The following is a 24,849-nucleotide window of genomic DNA, read 5'->3' as shown; positions in this document are numbered from 1 at the left end:
AAGTATCCCAGCACCAAATAACAAGCAACTTATAATGAAGCTCCTAATTGTCAAATTGGGAGTTTAGGCTTTGTTTAGTTAAGTTAGTCATGTCTTTAACAGAAAGAGCCTCAATACAAAGTTTTTCTTGCTTGGATAGTACAGGAGAACGGGTATACAAATCAGAACAGCCAAGACTGGCGAACAATATATACATACATTGCTCACTAGAGAGGGAATATTCAGACGTAGTCTTAATGGGCAGGCTTCTTTTAAACTCTCCCATTCAGACTTGGATGCTTAACAGAAGCTCACAAAATAAACACATGTACCATATTCGCATACATGTTCCCTAAAGAACAAGTTACTTGCATTATGCAACACTCTTTCTAGTAGGGACGCTATCTAAAGCAGATTCCTCAGATTTTGGAAATTACCCACACATCAGACTGGCTCCAGTAATTTTTCCATAATACCTCTGGGTGCCAGAAGGTGGCAACATGCTGCTTGCATTGATGCCGTCTAGCTCCGAAGCAACGTGCAGAGCCTATATAAGCGCCACTCTTGCGCGCCAATCACAATTGCTTTCAAGATTATTGGCGCCCCAAGACGTCGAGCTCCAAAAGCAAACTGACAGACCGGAGTGCAGATTGCTAGACATGGGGCCTTATTATTGGACAGAGTCCAACCACGGAATGGGGGGTGGGCGGGTTGGTGAGAAATCTGCAGGTAGAGAGAGTCTATACCAGAAAGAGAGTGACCAAAAGTATTTAACTTGTTATTCTGGTAGAGACCTCGAACCACAAATTCCTCACCTTTTGAATTTGCACCATTCTTTTCATTCCACTGAAGACTTAAATATGTGACAATAACTTCCTCTCTTGTGCAGAGTTGTTTGTAAGCATCATCAAACCAACACCCTTACAGGGGACAATCATTCTTGCAAATGCAAGATGTTTTACAGAAACGTATATGTTGCACACGCGCACACACACACACACTACTTAATCACAGCCAAAGCAGAACTATGGATTTAGCCATTTTACAAAAGCCCCTCAAATCTAGCCTGCATATAAAATTTACATATAAAGAGATCTTGCCACTTCGCACACAGACTCAAACACTACACTTGTCGGCCTCAGTGAGTCAAGTACAAGAATAAAACACATACAACTGAGAGATATGTACATCATGCAATCCTTTACCATCTCCATTTTTGAAAATGATCCCAATACGGTTTCCGTCCGTCTCCTTGTTATTGTAAACAATCCAAAGAGGTTTCATCTTGGAATCCATGAAGGTGCAAAGTTCCACACTACACAATAGGAAAAGAAGAATGTTTTGTCAAAAGGAATAGAAGCCACTCAGCAATGCAGAGTCTGACATAAAATCCATTGTAGTTTTTAGGCTCAACTTAAAGAATCCAAATAATGCAACAAAAAAAAATCTTAATACTGCTTTACAATGAATACTAAATGCTCCAGCTAATGAGAGCCATAGCATTCAGACTCAAATACGCTCTGAAGTTCGGATCTAAACCTTCAACATCCCCGGTCTGAGAAAACTAGAAACTCTAACAATAAAATGCATCAATAATTAAAAAGACTTCTGACAAAAATCCTCAAGGTTTCTACTCAACAAAGTCCATAAAAACGTGGCAAATGTTGAACAAACTCAAATCAGAAGAATAAAAATGCAAATGGATCAACACCCTCCAAATCACAAGCCAATAAAAACAACATACACCAGAGATCTAGATACAAACAATAACAACCAAGAGGCTTCCAAGCTAGGCAATCTGAAATCTACAATATCGACAGACCTAACAAAATTTAAGCTGACCCTAAAGTATTGCTGCTTATCAACACAGACACAGAGAAGTAACAGCTCTGCCACCAAGGGCCAATGAGACTATTACACCTACAAACATCACTTTCCCAGTCTTTGTTACCATCTCTCACAATAAGCTTGATTTGTAACAAATTAGTCCAAACAGATGCTGATTTAGTATTCTTTTCCCTAACAAGTCTCTTTAACTTTGTACTTGAGGCAATTTGCCTAAGAGGTTGTCTGACTGGTTCGAGATAGAGGTTAACAATTTTGAACAAATGAAAAGATCAGACCCCAAATCAATTGTAATAAAAAAACACACATGTGATTAAGAGGAGAGGACAGACAGAAACAGGAGAAAGAAGAAAATACTTACTTTTAATCACAGTTCTTCGCTCTTCTCTCTGTATCCATAACAGCTAGACCACCTCAGTGCATGTGTTTTGGAAATGTCATGGTTTCCAAAATAACCCTTCATAAATCTCTGAAAGCATCTATCAAGGTTGAAGCATTTCACAGTACACCAAAGCACAAGGCAAAGGCTTGCCTTTTTTTGCTGCTACTTGTCTTACTTTTTCTGGAACTCTTAATGATTTTAGACGGAAAGTTGAATTTCCAGGTGTAAATATTTGATTCTTGCAGTGTAAGCAGTAAATTCTGAGAACTCTTTTTTTTTTATAAAGATATTTTTATTATTTTGAAGTACAAATAGAAAATACACAACGAACATACACTATAGCAATACCTGAGAAACACCGATTTCAATACCATAGCACTCTTATCATGATGTAACATCTGCCACCTTTGTCTCAATCTTCCTGTGGAGTCCGGGGACCTGTTAAATTTAGGTTTTTAAGGTTTGCGGGATTCCAGAGATTATGGTCCTGTCTTTATGACTTTAGAGTAAGTGACCGTCTCTCCCTGAAACTACTCCAAGGGGGTCGGTATGCTCTCCCCTTTTATGGCCAGTGTTCGGTCACCCCACACACAGAGCAAGGACTTCAGCCATATCTGCCCCATGGACCCTGGGTGACTTTTATTCGGGTGTGTATGGAGCTTCTTGTCGTCATAGTTTAATCAGTCAGTCAACAAACCCACCCATCTCCCCCATATTCTATTATATTTTTCAGGACACCCTCTCGCTTCATACACCAGTTTTTCGCAACCTGCACACCAATCCACTCCTCTTCTCCACTTATTAAGGGACGGCGCTTTTACGGCCTTCCATGCCGACATAATGTCCCTTTTTGCCACTAAGCAGGCCACTCCCAGAAACGTACGGCTCGATCTATTTAGCCCTGTCTCGCCCAGTGCCCCCAGTAAAAGTGGTGTTGGGGATACCTCCATCGTAGACGGCATTACCTCGGAAACTTCTTTTATAACCGCCCTCCAGTATGACTCTATAATTGGGCAGGCCCAGACCATGTGGAAGAAATCAGCTCCTGGCTGAGAGCACCGGGGGCATTCGTCTGTGGTTCGAAGATTCGCCCGGTGGAGCCTCTTAGGCGTAAGGTAAGCTGCGTGTAAATAAAGGGACTGTAACAATTGAAACCGTGTGGATATGGCCAGTGTTCGGGGAGCCATTAGAGCCTCTCTCCAATCTAAATCCTCCATGGGACCCACCCATTCCTCCCATTTCCGGCGCAGTTCCCCAAGGGGAGGGGATGTATTAGTGAGGATGGAGCGGTATATTTGGGAGGTTCCCCCTTTATTTAGATGTCCCATCATAATCATAGCCTCAAGCGGGCTATACTCTGGGATGCTGTCTCCTGGTCGTACGTGTACCCTTAGAGCATGCCTGAGCTGTAGATATTTGTGAAACTGGGTGTTGTGTAGAGAGTATGTTTTCTGGAGTTCTTCATATGATCGAATGTACGAGTTGCCCCAGATGTCGCCGATCATAGTTATTCCAATATTGTCCCAATTTCGAAAGCCCTCCAGGGTGGAGACCTCCTTTAGCCATTTCCCCTGCCAAAGAGGCGTCTGGAGAGTTAGGCGGCCCCACCACCCCGTGGCCTTCTGCGCTGTGCGCCATCCCGCGAGGACCAGCTTGGTCACCTCTGGAGTGGATTTCGGAATCGCGCCTCCATACAGGGCGTTGAAAACCCCGTTGTAACCCATCTCATGAAGTTCCAGTCTGCATGCGGGATCGGTCCAACCCCCGGCTAGCCAGTCGTTAATCACTAGTAGACGCATAGCTAGGTAGTAGAAATAAATGTTAGACATCCCCAATCCCCCGTCATAGACGTTTCTTTGACACGTGGCTAGAGCTAGTTTGGGGCGCGAGCCATGCCACAAAAATTGGCGTGCAATAGCCTCGACCTCGTTGAACCATTTCCGAGGGATTAGGTGTGGGAAGTTTTGTAGTTGGTATAGGAATCTGGGGAGTACCATCATTTTGTATAGAGCTATTCTCCCCAACGTGTTGAGTGGTAGATTCCGCCAGCGTTGGAGGTCCTTCCTAGAGTTTTTAAGAAGCGGTGTGATGTTCAGTTCCCAGGCTAGCTCTGGGAGCAGGGCTATGTGGACGCCCAGATATTTAAAACTATTGCGGCGGATTGGGATGTTGTCCTGCCAGCTAACACAGTCTCTCGAGGGGTGTAGTGGGATCAGTAGGGATTTGTTAGCGTTCAGGGTAAGCCCCGAGGCTTGTGAGAAGAGCTCTAGGAGTTCTAGGACCCGCGGGCCGCTCATTGTCGGGTTGGAGAGGTAAAGGAGGAGGTCATCAGCATACAATGCCACTCTGTCCTCTGGACCCGTAGGCCATACCCAGCCTGTTATCAGTGGGTCTTCTCTCAGCAATTTTGCCAGGGGCTCAATTGCCAGGGCGAAGAGTAACGGTGATAGGGGGCAACCCTGGCGGGTCCCGCGACGGATGGGGAATGGATCGGATGACACCCCGTTCACCTGAATACGAGCAGTCGGGTCGGAGTAAAGTAGTTTTACTAGGTTTCGGAACTTAGGTCCAAAACCGTTTTTCTTTAAGACGTGTTCTAGGTACGTCCAGTCCACAGTGTCAAAGGCTTTCTCAAAATCTATTAGCAGGAGCACAAGGGGGGACCTGGTCAAGGTGTCACGTCGAGCTAGGGCATTGTGCAACCTTCTAATGCAATGTCTAGTGCTGCGTGAGGGCATGAAGCCGCACTGGTCTGGATGTACTAGCGAGGGGAGCACTTCCCTTATCCTATTGGCCAGTAATGTTGAGAGCACTTTAATTTCCGCATTTATCAGGGAGATGGGCCTATAGGCTGATCGGTCGGGCGCCGGTGGGCTCGTCTTCGGAATCACCACTATTGTGGCCTGGTCTATTTCTGCGGGGGAAGCGTACTTTTTCTGTTGCTTCGATAAACATGTTAAGCAGATGAGGACCTAAAATGTCCCCACATTTGCTGTAGAGCTCGGCTGGAAAGCCATCCGGCCCAGGAGTTTTGCCCGATGCTAGCCTGGACATGACCGTTGTTATTTCGGCCAGAGTTATGGGTTCCTCCAGGACCTCCTTGACTGTCTGCGGGATTTTAGGGAGGATTATGTCGTCTAGTAGGGGAGACTCCCTTTCAATTTGCGGGCGGGGGCGCTCAGCGTATAGCTGGGCGTAGTATGAGGCAAAGCTCTTAGCGATTTCCCAGGGGGTCCTCGCAATTGAGCCCGCCCCGTCTGCGACCTCCGGGATAACTCTGTCAGCTAGCGGCCGTGAGGCCAGCCAGTGCAGGAGTTTGCCATTTTTATCGCCCCATCCATACACACGAGCCGCCGACGCCCTCCATGTGTGTTTCGCGGCTTCGAACACCAGTTGTCTTATTTCTTCTCTAACCATTGTTAAACGCCTCAAGGCAGATGCTGATGCCACTGTAGTCCCTGACTGCTCCAGGGCCAGGGCTTTGGCTTCAAGGGTTGTCACTTGTAATTCTCGAGCTCGTTCGCGAGCGCGCACACGGTACTTGGCATAGCCTCCGAGTGTGGCTTTACAAGCCGCCCAAACTATGCCTGGGGATTGTACAGACCCCAGATTTTGCGCAAAGTACTGAATGAGGTGGTCTCTTATTTCAAGAATGAATTCGTTATTCTGCAAGTACCATGCGTTCATGCGCCACATGGGACGCTGATTTGGGGCTATGTCCCCTATTCGGATTCTGACTGGAGAGTGATCCGAGACTCCCCGAGATAATACCTCAGCGCCAGTGACTCTAGGAACATCCAGGGCGGGCATGAGCACCAGATCAATTCTTGCCTGAGATTGGTGAGCCGCTGAAGTGTGTGTGTATTGTCGTGTTTTGGGGTGCCATGTCCTCCAAACGTCGCACAGGGCTAGACTCGTTGCCCAACCTTTTAATTTGGCTGCTCTCCCAACTCGGGTGGAAGAACTTGGTCCGGATACGTCTATCTTAGGATCTAGGACCGAATTAAAGTCCCCTCCAATAAGTGTGAGCCCCTGTGGGAGACCTACAATCGTCCGGCGGAGAGTTGATAGGAATATGTCAAAGCCAGTTGGGGGAGCGTACACACATATGAAATTTATTGGTGACCCATGTAGTATACCGGTTACTGTTACAAATCTACCCTGTGGGTCTGACTGTGTGGCTGTAATCACTATGGGTAATGAACGATGGAATAAGATGGCCACCCCTCTGGAACCTCTCGAGAAACCTGCATGGAAAGCTTTGTCAAACCCTCCCCGTGCTAGGATAGGGCATTTAGTTCCCAATAGGTGGGTTTCCTGCAAGAAGACCACTGAAGGGGCTTACCTGCGCAGGGTGTTGAACACTGCAGATCTTTTGATTTTATCTAAGAGGCCATTAACATTCCATGAGAGAATCTGTGTCAGTGCGGGGACCATGTGTGCCATAGTTGCGTTACAGGGATTCGGAGACCTGACCAGAGGGCCAGAGATAGGCACCTTGAGTGGAAGGGATCTATGCGGTGGGTGTATGTATTGCTATAGTAACTTATCACAAACCATTCACTAAGCCCTAACGTGAGCTTTAAACTTCCCAACTCCCCCCCACCCCATACTTCTACCCTTGAAGCATCTGTCGCCCTACTGCCCAACGGGGCCAACGCAGCCGTGCAGACTGCCATTGAGTGGAGTGGTGGACCCCTCCTGTGTGTCGGATCAATTGCAGTTGATTAATGAAAAGTCCCTGTCCGTAATAAAGTTGTTGGGGTGCTTGGCATAGTACCGCCGCGGGCGTGCAGCGCACCAATCATGTGGACACCATCTAGTTCTGTTAGTGTTGACCAATGCAGAAGAAGCTCAGCGCACGAAGATTAGAGTCAATCAAGTTCGGGAGACTGGCTCAAACGGTCCACTCGCTGCTCCTCCCTCGAGGTCTGGTCTCCAGGTTGAGCCGCTGGTCCCTCCCCCGGTGTGGGGGTCAGGATCGGATCATTATTCTCGACTGTTTGGGTATTAGAGTTCTTCAGCCTTCCTCCTCTGGATCTAGTTCGCTTTCGACCTTTCCGCTCGATCTCCTGCATGCTTGGACGTGTCGTCCGGAGGCTTCCAGACGGGTTAGTTGGACCCCTTTGGTTTCCGATACCTTCTTCCGTCAACCAGTCCCATGCCTCCTCAGGTGACTCGAAGAAGTGTGCTTTGCCGGCAAGGATTACTTTCAGGCGAGCTGGGAAGAGGAGCATATAAGAGAGCTGCATCGCTCTCAGTTTTTGTTTCACCTGTTCATACGATCGGCGTTTGGTTTGAACTTCTCGAGTGTAGTCCGGAAAGACCAAGATTTTCTGGTTGTCCCAGAGGAGGTCAGGGGAGCGCCTGGCTTCCCTGAGGATCGCATCACGGTCTTTAAAGTTAAGGAAGCGTGCTATCATGGGCCTTCGGGGCCACCCGGGGGGGGGGGGGGGGGCCGCGGGGCCAGGGCTCTATGCGCTCTCTCAATCGCGAACCAAGGTGAAAGAGTGTTCTCCGGCATCCAGGATTTAATCCAGTTTTCTAGAAACTCTGTAGCTTTGCCATCTTCCGCCCCCTCCGGGACACCCACGAAGCGTAAGTTGTTGCGTCTGGAGCGGTTCTCTGCGTCTTCCGCTCTGCGGTGGAGTTCGCCGGTCCTAGTCTGCAGCTGAGCTACCTTGGTTCTAAGGTCAGCCAAGTCATCCTATGTCTGAGAGACACGGTTCTCCACCTCCGTAATTCGGCCCACTGCATTTCTAAGATCTTGTCTTACGAGGCCCATCTCTTCCCTCACCTCACCAATCTTGGTTTCTACTGCCCGTTGCGATGTTTGTATTGCGAGAAGGATAGCACTGACCCCGTCTGCAGTCTGTTCATTGAGCGGTGCATCGCCTCCGGTTCTGGGGACCGTTGGCGTGGTAAATTGGTCGATCCTCTTCTGGGATGGCTGCGTCTGTTTGGCGGCTCTATCTTTACCCATGTTGTCCGATGGGCCAAGGAAGCGCCAGCGCGGTCTGGTGGGAGCGGTGTGTATCCACGATATGGGTCGGGGGTCCGGTTCGGGGCGGCCACTCCGCAGGTCTTCACTGGATCCGCAGGCGGGGGTGGGATCACCTGTCCCCCCGCGGTATGTCCCAGGGATTGAAGCTTGTCCAGTTATCGTTATCGTGGCGCACTCATGATGAGACCATGGGACCTGGTGTCCCCGCAGGCGCGGGACAGTGTCGACCCTGGGCCATTCCCGGGCTCACGCCCGTCTTTCTTGCCCTTTCGGTGTCCCCTCGGGTGCAGGCTCCAGGATCCTCAGGGCCCTTGCCTCCAGTCGCTCCCCCGCTCTCGTTCCCGTTCCAGAGGAGGTGCGCTTCGGTGCTTCACATTTTTGGGGGGGGGCAGCGGATGATCTTCTGTGACGGGGGAGGGGGCCCCCCCGATTTGTCGCCAATGACCAGCAATCTCAGGCTCCGGGTTACAGGCCCAGTCGACTCCCTCTTATTGGTGTGCGTTAGTGTCTCTTGGGGCCCAGAGGGCGCGGAATCCCTGCATGCGCCCCTCTATGCTTCCTACCTGGAGTCGCTTTGCCCGAATCAGTGCATCGGCGCTCGGGCCTGCGGCCCCCGGCCCGCCGATCCATGACGCCGGCCCGCCCCGGAGCCATCCATCCCCGGTGCCGCTGGTCGCGCCTGCAGTCCCCCGGATGGTCCCTCTTCAGGCGTGATGGGTGGTGTGTCGCCCTCGGCGCTGCTCCGGCAGCCCCGGTCGGCCTCCTCCGGTCGGGGCCCGTACGCTGTTCACCCGGCTATCTCGGCCATAGGGCGAATCTCACCTCGGCGCGGTCCGGCCCTCCAATCGGTGCCGCCCACCAGCGGCAGCAGGCACTCCCGCGCCCCGGATTTTTGAGGCACCGGGGATCAGGGGGCCACCAACACACCCCTCGAGTCCCGGTTGGGACAAACAGGATCGATTATGGCAGTGGATTTAGGCGGATGACGGAGGGGTCCGGAGCACTCTTAGAGTGCGACCGCCATCTTGACGCCCGTGAAATTCTGAGAACTCTAATATCAGAATACGTCCTCAAATAAATGTAAACATACACTACACATAGAAATTGATTCAAAATAAAGACATTCTCTAGAATCCAAGGGTAATGAAATATTTGAACTATTTGAACATTCCTATCAACTACACTGCAAAAATGGTTCAAAAGAACACTGAAGCAACAACTGAAAAGATAATGTAGACTGCATAATCATAGTTCCATAAATACCTATCCTGTTTGAGGTATGCAGAACCGATTCTAATTACCATTACACTGATAGTTAATTACAACCCCAATATTTGTTAAAACTAAAAAAAAAATGGAAGGGAAAATGATGCCTCTTACTGGGGCTGTGCAGCTCAAATCGTAATCCACAAAGATCCCTTACTTCATTGAACCACTCACCTCCTCTACAACTGCAAATTTACTCTTGCTTGCGGGTTGATTTTACCAGGCCTCTCACCCTGCCTTTCCAGACTCAGCAATGGCTGTTTCCTGCACAAGGGCACCTTCTGGAGGAAGTACTTGGTCCTGCCCCTGCTGATGTGTGAAGGAGCTGGCCCCTCGGCCCCCAGAGCTCTGCAACATGATCGTGGGCCCGGTCATCGTCTGGTGTTTTTGGGCCAACCTCTTGTTGCAAGCTTGGGGAGACTTACCAACATGGTTGCCTGTCTCTCTCCTCCTCAAGGATTGCTGGGGGCGGCCATCTTGGCTCCATCTTTCCTGAGCATTGAAAGAGGACAGCTTATTTCTGCTACACAAGTCCCGTAATCTCTGGAAACTTCCCTGCCCTGCATCCTTTTATAAGCACTACCTTTTTATATAACTGAGAGAAGAGCTGACTGTCCTACATGGCCATGTTACCACTAGTCACCATCTTTTTTAATGGTGGTGGTCACACCCAGCTACAGGAAGCATTCAAAGCAGAAGGAATTTGTATTTCTCATTTAAAACTGGTGGCAATCTTTATGAGGGTTGCACTGACGTTGGTGACAGTGGATTCCTTATAACTCGCCATCCTTATGAGGGACATGTATACCCTGGAGATTGGATCATAAGCCTGTGCTCTCACATTACCACAATTCTTGTGAGGTTCATAATGACTCCATGTAAAAGTACATCGTAGTTATGACATTATGGTAAAAGACATTCCTGGTAATAACTACAGTAGCTAAGTCCCGGTCTTGCAAGCAAGGCAGCAACAAGTTCACACACTTGATGACATTGTAATAAGGATGTGCTGGAGCAAGCAAAGTGCCTTCAGCAAGCCACAAAGTAATCAGCGTGGCAACCAGCACCTATGAATGTAGAGGAGGGCACCTGCTATGTGGTGCTCTAAAATAAAAATCAAATAAAAATATTGTGGAAGGCAGACTCAATCCCCGGTTCAATAGGGAGGCTGCAGCAGAAACTCATTGGACTCAGCCAGCACTCAAACGGTTGATCGAGCCTGCTTGAGCTTGTGGTATGAGGCCTGAATTCATGCTGATCTCGACTGGTGGTTAGTACTGTGGAGGTGAGAGGTGAAGGTGGCCTTTTGCATTTTTCAGAAACTTTAGGGCTGGTTTGTAAAGGCACTCCACAACCTCCAAGACTGATTTCGTAGAGAGGGCAGCCCTTTTGTCAGCCCTCTCACATGCAAGGAAGCAGCCACCTTTGAACCCTGTTCATCAGTCCTCATTCATTAGTCCAAAATATGGCAAAGGGACTGACCAGAGGCAAACACCTGGGATTTTACTCACCATTCCGCAGTCCTAAAAACAGAAGTAGGACTGACTGCTCCCTCCATGCAGACATAGAACAGAAACAGTTATGTGAGGAAACAGGCATTTTTCAGGTTTCATTCCCACTTTCTTCACCATTTTTACTACCAGGCACTGGTGCAATGGCTCTGAAATGCCCAGAGCCCTACTAATCAGGACTCAGTGCGTGTGCACTGACCTTTAACAAGTTACGTGGTTGATTGGCTTATACCCAATTGACATAGCCTAACTTACCTGTATGTCCCTAGTATATGGTACCATGGGTATCTAGAGCCTGTAAGTTAGTGTCCCCTCAGGGACTACAGTACTTGTTGTGCCCCTCAAACTGGGATAAGGTAAAACATGTCTCCCAGACTGCCACTGTAGACTGGTAGAGCAGTTTTTAAATGTCTTACTCAACTTAGCAATTTTAAGCCATGACAAATCCCTCAAAAACTCCCTTCCTAATGTATGTAAATTACCCTGACAACAGGCCTGTTGAGTCCTAAGACAAGGCACAGCATATTAGTAAAGCTGACCATGTGTTTAACATGTTCTAGCAGTAAAAACCTGCAACTATCATTTTTACTGCGTGACAGATTGCGAGCCCCATTGGCAAGTACAGTTATGCACTGACAACTCAGCCTTGCTAACATCTGAATGGGACTACCAATGTTGGTATTTCAAGATATTAAACCACTTGTTACATTCAGACTGACTTGATATTCAAGTCGAAAATAATTTCACTTGTTGCCACATGCAACTTTTAGAAAGTTCCTTCTCTGATGCCTAGTTTTCCAATGGCTATTGCACGAGGCTGCCCAAAAAGACAGCCTTCTGCTTGCCCGGAGAGACATGTAAATGACTCCCAGGAAAGGTAACAAGAGGGGCTTGCCACTAGAGGAGGAGATGCCTCTCCCTGGCAGGAAGCCACATGAGGTATCGGCCTAAAAGGTGAGCTTCAAAGGGGAAACCACCTTTGAAGGCTTTGTAGCAAGCCCATGTGAGTGAGACTACCCTACTGGGAAGGTACACAGGGTGGGAGGGGAACAGGTAAGGGAAACCAAACTGTTTTTTCAATGTGCATGTAGACCACATGTAGCCTCATACCAGGGGTCAGCAAACAAGCTCTTTAGACAAAGAAAGGGTTTCTGCCATCTTGAGAGTGGGCAGAAGGAAGCCTTCTGGTATAGCCAGATGGATAGCCAGATGCCACACTTCACAAGAGACTTTCATCAGGTGGAAGAGACCGTAGTAGCCCATTGGCAAGTGACCATGCCGACCCCTGAAGGCATTTTCTGGGAATTTAAAGGGCATGCTTTGCACCCAGAACTCAGATTTCGCTTGACTGGAAGACGGCTGATCAAGGACTGCCCTGCTGACCCTGGAACCAGCAAAGAAGTGGCTGCACCAATGTTGGACTGCACCTGCTGATGGAGAAGTCATCCTCCCACGCCCAACTTGAAACAGACTCCAAAACCCAAGGGGCCTACATCCTGTTTGCAGCACAGGGCCACAAAAGATAAAGAAGCCTACTGGGGCGAGCTGGTAGTCCAGATCACTTGATCGCTCTGCTCCTTGCTGCTGTGCAGCCCAAGGGACCTGGACATTATATGCTCAAACGTTGCCAAGTCTGCTGGATTTGAGAGAATTGCTGGAGTGCAGCTTGGTTGCCCAGAAGAAGAGTTATCACCAAAAGAAGAAAAACGCTGCAACTGCTGGGCCTGGAGACTGGTAGCTCAGTGGCGACTGGATTTCTCCTGACCCTGAGAGGACTTTGAAAGGTATTGACTGCTGTGGCCAGAATCACTTCACCAAAACTGTAGACCAAAGCTTAGCCCCAGGAAGACAACTGTCAACTGCACAGCATATTTGGAATCTATATTCAATTGAACAGTCACCATTTCCATCTACACTAACTGAAAGATAACAATTCTGTCCACTGATGTATCTCTATCTTTATTTGACCATCCATTCATAGTCCTGCTCAGTGCTGTATTGAGCGTCTCCTCTGCCACTCCTCCTGAAACGATACTCTACTCCACATGAACTGCCTAACCACCACTTCCACCCGTCTCATACTTATCATCCCCTACTAACCCACACTCAGGGAGAATGAGCCAATCCCCAACAGCGTGCTCCCACTAAGCCCATCATCCCTACTAGCTAGTCACATGCTAACCAGCCACTTGGGGAGACTTAATCTTCATATCTTATTTTGGGAGGGCTTAGAGCTTGCCAGCCCCATAATGAGACATCAGTAGAACATCTTCAACCATCCTGATGATACACAGATCAATCCAGTTTATGGTGCTATCCCTTTCTTGACCATTCTATACCCCTCCCAGCTTTGATCTACCGCACATGGAGCATTTTTCCACACATACCAAAAGCACACCTGGACAACTCAAAATCTGTACGTACACACATGAACAACTAGCCTCACTTAATGCTGCTTAACCCTTAAAACACTCACATGCCCTTCAATGACTTCCTGCAATCCCACTGATATCTCACAGTTCACACCATCTCATAATATCTTCCCACACCACCTTGCACCCTTACCCTCCTTGATCTACCACATAAGAATTCTCCATACTTACTGAAAGCCTACCTGGACAACGCTACTCCTGCTACACTCTATTTTACCTACACACATGAATACCTAGTCTCACCTGGGCTGCTTAGCCCTTACAATAGACACATCCTTAACAATTCCTACTCCAACCCCCCTCTTCTCACACTATAAAACTCAACTCTCTACACACCTTATCAATCACTACTACACACATCAATGACCAATTTAATGCCACAAAGCCTGTACAACACTTGCAACACCACCTCGTCAATGGAAACCTTAAAACAATCCCAATACATTTTTCTGATGAACCTGTCCCTAGCTCGGAATGCCAGGCCAGGACATCCCAGTGAGATACAAGCCTACAAAGGTCCACAACTCAACCGCCTTCCAATAACAAAACCCTAGGTGGACAACATAGCAAGTTTTACATCATAACTCCAAATCCCCCTAGAACACAAACTAGATCCCTTCAACCTGAAATTCTATATCCAACAGAAGTTCTAGGCTTTCTGCTCTCTTACACTCTACCCTCCCCCCCCCCCCCACCCACCCCACAATTTGTCACAGAATTTGTGTCGCTGAATACAAAGGAACAATAATTCACTTCATCCAAAGAGATTCCTACCCAATCTCTCAAAGGCTGATATTCTCGTGTCACTGAATACAAATGAACAATCATTTACTTCATCCCAAGAGATACCTACCCAATCTCTCAAAGGCTGATATTCTCAACTTACTTACAAAGTTACAATAGCCCAATATCATCAGCCTCCGCTACTTGCCGCAACTCACAGAACTCTAGAATAACCCAAATCAATACAGAATATTGGCTATTTCATTGACTAGGTCTAAACATGAGTTCCACTCAAAGCATGGATCGGTCTATAGGAATATTATTTCTAATTTGATCAAAACTCTTCACACCCTACCACCCAATGAGTCACATGGGTTTTATGATGAATACTTCATAACTTTAAATCACCAATGAAGCACAAGGATACAAATAATGAAGAGGAGAGTCAGTGGATCTAAAATGTGGTCACAGTCTGCCACCATAGATAATGTGGCAAACGTTCCAACTCTTAGTAGATACCCATTAGATTAATTTCCTGTTTCACTCACACACAAAAAATAAAACATTGGCTCCTGTCAGTTACAGCTGCCCCTTAACCCTCTAGCAGCTTCTTTTACTGTAAAGAACCCTGAAATTGTTTAAATGGGTGTCTCTGCCAAAGCCAATTGTGCCAAATTCATCCAGACGTTGGGAAGAACTTATTTTTGACTTTATAGTCATATTTCCTGATGCTTCCCCAAACCTTTTGAACAGATCATGAATGCTTGATATAGTTTATGCACTAAACTAGTAAATCCAATAACATCTATCAGAGATAAGATTAACCCACACATAACTGAAGTGGAATTTCACATGTTCACTATTTACAAACGTATTTACAACAACATGGGCCAACTGCACATTATCGGTATAAACATGGCTACTTTTTTTTCCTATTAAGAACAGAACTAAACAACCAAATCCATCATATCTGGACTATGGAAATGTAAATGTAAAAGTAAAACTAAAGGGCAACGACCGGCTGACACTTATAAATGTTTAGGAAATATCAGAGGGGAAGCAAAGAAATTGATTGTAGCCAAGAGAGAGAATACAAGAATGGTTACAATTTGGCCTCTAGGAAACAGTAGTGATTCTGTAAATGAACCAGTGGGGAACCCATCAGAGCTGGGATTCCTGGCAGCCATTGAGACTAAGGGGGGGGGGGGAATCAATGTAGTGAAAGCATTGCCACAGTCTATTTAACACATTAACAGACAACATGATGACAACTGCCGGTGAAAGGAGATGAAACAACTTTTTTGTCATAAGTCAGTTCACTCCTGGAACACTTACGGTTTGAGTACTAAGATCGATGGCTCTGACTGGCAAGCTCTTGTTAATCCAATTACATATGTTGCCATCAGGAGACATAGGCTTTATTGGAGCTTAATAAAGATGGCTTCACAAAACACTACATTCCAGCGAAGAAATGGAAAAACAGCCTGTCCAATTGGCAGTGTAGGTGAGTGGCAAGAGTATTACTAGTACGGATCTCCACTAAACGATACTCTAACTCCTAGTTGTTACTGGTTGTTAGTACCTCAATTCATGTTTTGCAATGAAGATTGATTGGATTTGCAATGCCAATCGAGGTTTTAGACATTTTAAATGTGTAAATCCTGTCAGGTCATAATTCAAAAAGGCAGTTGATTTTGGAAGCATTAGAATGTGTTGTATGGCAAATAAGAAATGCGGGAAATAGTCATGAACATCCTATATTACTGATGTGGGAAAAATGTAGTATCTCACTTCCTAATGACAATTTGGAAAATGTGGTTCCTGAATAGGATGATTGATGGGGTTTTACTGAACCATGGAGTGAAAACCCAAAATGTGAAATATGTTTTATAAATGCCCACACTACCTCAAACAATCTCACTGCCATACTTTTTATGTATGGGACTAGGGCAAGTAGGATAGATTGTTTCTTTATTAATGTTAACGTTTGGAAGTGGGTTTTGGATATGAAGATATTCGAACAAATAGAGCAAGACCATGACCTACAGATGGCTAGTTTGATTGTAAATCATTCAAACTAAACAGCTCTATACAGCCATTGGCAAATGAATACCATCTAGAAATTGCTCCAACCAACAACTGAAGGGCAATAAAATGGAACTGGAAGATAGATTATTGCAAAGCTCCACTACTAACGGACATGTTGGCTGATAACCTAAATGCTATCCACCTTACAAGGCAAGCTGAAGTAGGGATATGTCTTGAACTATGTGAAGAAGTGATGGTGAAGTTTTCAGCATTTTGGTCAACCTCAAAACCAATTATGGGAGAAAAAACAATAGTTGTCAAGAATGGTTTTATGAGGAATGTTGGAGAACATTGCCCAAAACGCCATTCATCCCATACCTGTGAATCACGCTTTCGTGAACTCAGAAAAAATTACAAGAAGGTAACAAAGAGGAAAGAACTAGAAGCTCAATAAGGAGTATGGAAAAGCTGAGGCCTGATGCCAATGAGAAAAGCACATAAATATTCCAGGAACTCGAATCCTCTGGTAATCGTGGGGGGGTGAAACAAAGAAGAGCATCAAATTAGCGCAAACGTGTGAGTTTGTCAATTTAAACGGCTGCACGCAGGGGCAATAAAGTGGATCAGTGTGCTGAAATGCCTTGATAGGAACTCTGACTCCAGCAATTTTTTATTTAGGTTGTCTTCCTAAGAATAGAGAGCTATAATCTGCCAGAAAGTGAATAAGCTCCTGAAGGAAGTTGGCTCTGTATATACTATTTCAAAGTAAGAAATAGTGTGCACAGAGTCCAAGGGTTCCCCTTAGAGGTAAGATAGTGGCAAAAAGAGATAATTCTAATGCTCTATTATGTGGTAGTGTGGTCGAGCAGTAGGCTTATCAGAGGGCAGTGTTAAGCACTTGTTGTACACACAAAGGCAATAAATGAGATAAACACACTACAAGACAAATTCCAGGCCAATAGGTTTTTATATAGAAAAATATATTTTCTTAGTTTATTTTAAGAACCACAGGTTCAAGATTTACGAACAATACTTTAAATGAAAGGTATTTCACGCAGGTGTTCCTGGAACTTTGAATAATCACAATAGCATGTACAGTTTTGACAAAAAATGGCACTAAGCTATTTTAAAAGTGGACACAGTGCAAAAATCAACAGTTCCTGGGTGAGGTAAGTAAATGTTAAGTTCACAGGTAAGCAAAACACAGGGTTCAAAGTTGGGTCCAAGGTAGCCCACCGTTGGGGGTTCAAGGTAACCCCAAAGTTGCCACACCAGCAGCTCAGGGCCGATCAGGTGCAGAGGTCAAAGTGGTGCCCAAAACACATAGGCTTCAATGGAAATAGGGGTGCCCCAGTTCCAGTCTGCCAGCAGGTAAGTACCCGAGTCTTCGGAGGGCAGACCAGGGGGGTTTTGTAGGGCACCGGGGGGGACACAAGCAGGCACAGAAAGTACACCCTCAGCGGCAGAGGGGCGGCCGGGTGCAGAGTGCAAACAGGCGTCGGGTTTCTAATAGGAATCAATGGGGAGACCCGGGGGTCTCTTCAACGATGCAGGCGTGCAGGCGAGGGGGGGCTCCTCGGGGTAGCCACCACCTGGGCTAGGCAGAAGGACGTCTGGGGGTCGCTCCTGCACTGGAGTTCGGTTACTTCAGGTCCTGGGGGCTGCGGGTGAAGTGTGGTTTCCAGGTGTCGGGTTACTTGAAGCAGGCAGTTGCGGTCAGGGGGAGCCTCTGGATTTCCTCTGCAGGTGTCGCTGTGGGGACTCAGGGGGGGGTCAACTCTGGCTACTCACGGGCTCGCAGTCGCCGGGGAGTCCTCCCTGTAGTGTTAGTTTTCCGCAGGTCGAGCAGGGGGCGTCGGGTGCAGAGTGGAAAGTCTCACTCTTCCCGTGTGAAATGTGTGGTCTTTAAAAGTTGCTTCTTTGTTTCAAAAAGTTGCAGTTTCTTGAACAGGGCTGCTGTTGTCAGGAGCTTCTTGGTCCTTTAGATGCAGGGTAGTCCTCTGAGGCTTCAGAAGTAGCTGGACCCTGTTGGATGGTTCGCTGTTGCAGTTTTCTTAGAAGTAAGGAGACAGGCCGGTGGGGCTGGGGCCAAATCAGTTGTCGTCTCAGTCTTCACTGCAGGGCTTCAGGTCAGCAGTCCTTCTTTTTCTTTAGGTTGCAGGAATCTATCTTCCTCGGTTCTGGGAGCCCCTAAATACTCAATTTAGGGGTGTGTTTAGGTCTGGGAGGGCAGTAGCCATCTGAGGGTGGCTACACCCTCTTTGTGCCTCCTCCCTGTGGGGGAGGGTGGCACATCCCTAATCCTATTGGGGGAATCCTCCTTCTACAAGATGGAGGATTTCTAAAAGTAAGAGTCACCTCAGCTCAGGACACCTTAGGGGCTGTCCTGACTTGGGTGTGACTCCTCTTTGTTTTTTTCATTATCTCCTCCAGCCTTGCCGCCAAAAGTGGGGGCAGTGGTCAGAGGGGCGGGCATCTCCACTAGCTGGGATGCCCTGTGGCGCTGTAACAAAGGGGGTGAGCCTTTGAGGCTCACCACCAGGTGTTTCAGTTCCTGCAGGGGGAGGTGAGAAGCACCTCCACCCAGTACAGGCTTTGTTCCTGGCCATAGAGTGACAAAGGCACTCTCCCCATGTGGCCAGCAACATGTCTGGTGTGTGGAAGGCTGGCAAAAACTAGTTAGCCCACACTGGAAGTCAGGTATGTTTTCAGGGGGCATCTCTAAGATGCCCTCTGGGTCTATTTTTACAATAAAGTGCACACTGGCATCAGTGTGCATTTATTGTGCTGAGAAGTTTGATACCAAACTTCACAGTTTTCAGTGTAGCCATTATGGTGCTGTGGAGTTCATGTTTGACAGACTCCCAGACCATATACTCTTATGGCTACCCTGCACTTACAATGTCTAAGGTTTTGCTTAGACACTGTAGGGCATAGTGCTCATGCACCTATGCCCTCACCTGTGGTATAGTGCACCCTGCCTTAGGGCTGTAAGTCCTGCTAGAAGGGTGACTTATCTATGCCATAGGCAGTGTGAGGTTGGCATGGCACTCTGAGGGGAGTGCCATGTCGACTTAGTCATTTTCTCCCCATCAGCATACACGAGCTGGCAAGCAGTGTGTATGTGCTGAGTGAGGGGTCCCTAGGGTGGCATAAGACATGCTGCCGCCCTCAGAGACCTTCCCTGGCATCAGGGCCCTTGGTACCAGGGGTACCAGTTACAAGGGACTTACCTGGGTGCCAGGGTTGTGCCAATTGTGGAGACAAAGGTACAGTTTAGGGAAAGAACACTGGTGCTGTGCTGGGGCCTGGTTAGCAGGGTCCCAGCACACTTTCAAATCATAACTTAGCATCAGCAAAGGCAAAAAGTCAGGGGGTAACCATGCCAAGGAGGCCTTTCCTTACAGCTCCTGGCCCAGACTTCATTCCTGTAGATTTCTATCCCGACATCTCTACACTATGGACATAGATGTTAAGAAAAGCGGTTAATGCAGATTTGGCATTGCATTTTACACCCCCCCCCCCACTCTGGCAGCCAGCTACTATAGCTCCACAACACAACAAAGACAATTGTGGGAGCCAGTCAAATGCACACCAAGCTCACTGTTAGATGGTGACAACAAAATATTTGGCCGGATTCTGTTTAATTGTACCAAATTGGAAGGCGTTAAAGAGGATGCACAAGCCAACTTTAGGAAGAAATCAGAAACCGTTGACCAGGCATTTTGGCTATCTATGATCTGTGCAAACTATGGCTGAAGAAACAAAGTCCTCCTATATAATATTAGATTGAAAGATAGCCTTTGACCTGGTCAGCAGAACAAAACTATGGCACACATTACAGCAAATATTAATTGGTCAATCTATATTAGCAGCTGTGAACGGTTTCCATTTTTAAACAACTGCCCGAGTTTGCAAATGTAATGATACCATTGTTATATCCTCAGGTGTTCCCCAGGGTTGTGTTTTAGCTCTATTATTATTTATCCTGTTTTTAAACGATGCTATGGCCCGTGTGGTAGAATTCAGTATTGATGTACGAAAATGAAATGATATAATATGAAAAACACCTGATAATGCCCATTTGTTATCCCTGGCTGAGATGTCGATGCATAAACTTTTGGCATATTAGATAATTATTGTATGGGGAAGAAAATGATCATAAATGTCTAAAAAAAAATTTTTTTTTAAAAAAGCTAATGAGGTCTGCTTCCATCATCAGCCTGTGTGTGTGGGCAATGCCTGAAATGCATTTGTAGTTTTGATGGCCTACGCGTTTCTATGAGACAAACACAAGATTAGCAGCCAACTGCTTAGTGTAATTTTTCAGCTTGTCTTCAAATGGACCAAATACAAAAACAATAGTCATGGAGGAATATTAGCTCCAGAAGCTTAAATATAGAGTGAATATTCCAAAGGCTGGCTTATTAACCTATAGTTACCTTCCTATCAACGGAGCCATCAGTGTGTGAGCCCCACCTTGAATGGATACAATTTTAGGTATGACACTTTATATATAAAATTTAGGTTTGGAACTACAGTTCACATAGCAAAGCAGGATGGGTCTTCCTAAAGTAGTGATCTCTACAACTGTGATTTTGGGGGTAAAGAGGCCACATTTACTTTTTCTTTCTTTGCACAAAGACACATGGTGGACCCCAGAAATGGACTTGCTATTTAAGAACTTTGCCATAAAAAAAGATCCTTGCTGACGCTTTATTGCTCTTCTACATAACAGATAAGTCTTCCATTTTATTTCTCAGAAGCATCTGATACTTGGACTGCTTGACTCCGTATTAGGGAAGACTGCATAGGGGCATCACCATATTCATTAGCATTTTAACAGAAGCAAGTTGAATTAAATGTGTAAATGGAGTTATGACATAGGCCATTTATTTTGTCAAGTCGCTGTATAGAATTTAAGATACTTGGACAATTTTTCTGACGTGCTTTAAAAGTTAACTCAAAGCACACTAGCATGTTTGATTCATTGAATCAGGCACCAGTACTTTTAACGTACATAATGATTGAGACAAATATCATCGAACATTTTTCTTAGTGTCAAGGAGCAAAATTATTGATTTTGATTGGAACAATCAATACTGAGCACATACATTCTAGGTGACCTTTGAAAAATTCTGTGCCTCTCTTGTCATCCCTATTTCACCTCTAATACCCATGAAAATATTTAGCTGAATACACCTAACAGTCTGAAATAGAGGGCAGAAGTCTAGTTTTAGTTAGATAACAAACTTAAACTACATATATGCAACACATACTATATACTATAAATCCAATATGAAAAATAGAAAGATTAAACTTGTGAGTGGACAACTGAATTGCATTGAATAAAAAAGTAGATATTTTTTTAAAAGATCTATCAAAGTAAAGAATACCACTACTCTGGTCAGATTTGATCTTCCTGGCATTGAAATATGAACATTTCTCAGCCTTAAAATAAATATCAGCATACTGAAGAAATCTTGACATTATCCCACTTCTTCACTACTGCATATTGTAAAAGTTAATGTTACCATAGCCTTCAGCTTATAAAATTTGCAGGCAGTAATAATCAATATTTTCGCTTTAATAGTACAATCAAGTTTAGGCACTCTCCATTATATCCCCTTAAATTACACATAAAAAAACACACAAGGGCTGCTTAATTCAAGAAAATACTGGCATCGGGAGATGTTGGTTGGAGCGGGTAAACTGAAGTATATGATGTATGATTATGAGAAAATGCACTTCTTTGAGGGTGAAATCAACTCAGAATTAAATAGCATCTCTAAAACTGAAAAACTGTTGGAGGTATATTCCAGTTTACATGGAGAAGATGCAAACCTTGAACAAACAGGGCTTGCCATGCTGAATCTCATTCTCTCATGTACTTTTTCCCAGAAGATAGAACCTACTTAATATGAACCCACAAAATCTCTTCACTTTCCACTCGGTTGCTATTTATTTAGGCTCCTAAAACCCACCCATTATAATAAGGATTTTAGATTATTAACCAGCTCTTCATTTTCATCAATGCGATACCAGTTCTCACTTGTATGATTCAATAACGTATGCAAGGCCGTGATTGCTGGCAACAGAACGTTTCACTATCTTTTATCTTTCTTTTAGGGATCTCACTCTCCCCTACCTCTTCCAGGCTTTCACATTTCACATATGACCCAACTAAGATATATTTTATACTTTCACCCCCAAATCTTTTCTAAATATCGATTTCTTAAATTTTTCCAGTAACAACGTTATTGAGACATACCAGGTTTGCCTTATAAAATAACAACAGAAGACTTTGGCAGTCATTACAACATTGGCGGTAAAAGTCGCTTACCGCCGTGCAGAAGACCGCCAACACACCGCTGCGGCATTCCGCCACAGCCATTATGACCTACATTTCAGAATCCACCAAAATTCAGACACCCACACAAGTCCGCCACACCAAAGGTCAGTGATAAACTGGTGAAAACAAAACCAACACCGTCACGCCAACAGAAATACGCCCACACTATCACGACACACAAATCCACGTGGCGGTCTTTCAACCGCAGTATACACACCGCCGCGCTCAAAGTACACACACATTTCCAAAACACCGCCACATTGGACAATTCAAAATACACACACCTGATACACATACACAGACCACTCCCACACACGCATTACAATATAAAACACACACCCACAAACCCCCACGACCAGAATCACAGAGAGAAGGCCAGAGAGAGACAACATCAACAAACTAGCATTCACAGGCACACAACACCATCACCCACACAACTTCCACGCATCTCACACAACACACCACTACATATCACCACACTTATCACCACACACTCCACCCCACACATCACCTACACCACCCCATGCCACGGCAAAGACACCCCAGGTTCTCGGAGGAGGAGCTCAGGGTCATGGTGGAGGAAATCGTCCGGGTAGAGCCAAAGCTATTCGGAGCACAGGTGCAGCACAACTCAATTGCAAGGAAGATGGAGCTATGGTGAAGAATAGTGGACAGGGTCAACGCAGTGGGACAGCGCCCAAGAAACCGGGAGGACATCAGGAAGAGGTGGAACGACCTACGGGGGAAGGTGCATTCTGTCGTCTCAAGGCACCACCTGGCGGTTCAGCGGACTGGTGGCGGACCCCCACCTCCTCCCCCACAACTAACAACATGGGAGGAGCAGGTCTTGGCGATTCTGCATCCTGAGGGCCTCGCAGGAGTAGGTGGAGGAATGGACTCTGGTAAGTCAAAGCTTTACTATTACATCCCCCACCCTACCTGCATGCTATCACATACCCCCACCCTCACCCCCAGCACCTCAACTCCTCACATACTGTATGTCCCAACATCACAAACCACCCATCCCAACACTAAGCCCTGCATGCAACAACAAAGCATGGACACCCATCACCAAAGCATGCCCACTGCACATACCCATACACCCCCCTAAACCATCATCACACAAGGTCCCACACAGGAATGCTAGCAATGGGGTACACGGTCACCCACCCATTACACACACAGATTTAATAAACATCCTTTTATACCCCTGCAGGACCCTTACCCAACATCACCGGTCAGGAGGGTCCACACATGTCCACACCACCAACAGAAGAGGCCCACAGTGATGACAGCACCTCTGTCCAACTGGATCTAGAAGACCAGCCCGGAACATCGGGGACCTCGGGACAGTCGGTTCCCCTCACACAGGCACAAGCCACCACAGACCTTCCCCCCCTCTGGAAACACCAGCACAGCACCCACCCAGCGGGCCCATACCTCTGTCGCCAGGACACGTCAATCAGCAGTGTGTCCACCACTACAGGGAACCCAGGATAACCCACCACCCCAACAACAACAGGGACCTGGGGCCAGTGGTAGTGGGCACACGGTCCAGGGGACAGAGGCCCAGGAACACAGGGGAACTGGGAGGGCTGCTGTGCGACAGGGGGTGGACAGGCCAAGGGAACCCACTCTCCACGAGGCCCTCTCCTCCATCATGGGAGCATACCACCACTCCCAAGAGACGATGGCAACAGTACTGGCCAAGTTTCAGGAGAACCAGCGCATGCAGGAGGAACAGTATATGGGCTTCAGGGAGGAACTCAGAACCATCAGCTCCACCCTGGGCACCCTCGTAGGGGTGCTGAAGGAAGTACTCAACACCAGGAGGGACACTGTGGCACTACAAGGGGCCCCTGACACTAGCATGGACGATGAACTGCCCACCACCTCCGCCGGCGCTAGTGGACAGGACGCCCCGCCACAGGACCACCACACCAGCACCCCACCCCCTGCAGAGGGAGAACCACCTTGCAAACGGTCCCTGAGATCCAGGACAAAGACAGAGCACGATGCCAAGACCCCCGCCAAGAAATGAGACCACCCTGATTGTCATCCGACTGTCCCACTTTGTCAACCTGTCCATACTTAAACTGCCCCAGCTCCACTTCCTATGCCCATTTGGGCAATGCACCTGTGAGACTAATAGACTGGACTCTGCCATGGACACTCCTCCACCATCACCCCTCACCATTTCACTACCCCCTCCAATATTGAGCACTTAAATAAACTCACCTAAAGCACAAAACGATCTGGAGTCTGTGATTTCGAAATAGTGTATTAGCAATTACAGTGACAAAATGTTTTTTAAATAGTAATGTCAA

At 46.7% G+C, this 24,849-nt stretch overlaps 1 protein-coding gene across 2 annotated transcripts in view; it reads right to left on the bottom strand.

The window, feature by feature from the left end:
- The window catches only part of PIK3CD (phosphatidylinositol-4,5-bisphosphate 3-kinase catalytic subunit delta), a 479,399-nt gene that overhangs the window by 117,387 nt on the left and 337,163 nt on the right, over positions 1 to 24,849 (bottom strand). For both annotated transcript variants that reach the window (XM_069241165.1, XM_069241164.1), the window contains exon 17: positions 1,185 to 1,294. In XM_069241165.1, the coding sequence (XP_069097266.1) occupies positions 1,185 to 1,294 (110 nt within the window). The remainder of the gene's footprint in view (positions 1 to 1,184; positions 1,295 to 24,849) is intronic.

This window comes from Pleurodeles waltl, chromosome 6 (assembly GCF_031143425.1).
Source record: "Pleurodeles waltl isolate 20211129_DDA chromosome 6, aPleWal1.hap1.20221129, whole genome shotgun sequence".
Taxonomy (NCBI): domain Eukaryota; kingdom Metazoa; phylum Chordata; class Amphibia; order Caudata; family Salamandridae; genus Pleurodeles; species Pleurodeles waltl.
Note: the sequence above shows the minus strand (reverse complement) of the source record. Positions and strands in the feature narration are given on the sequence as shown.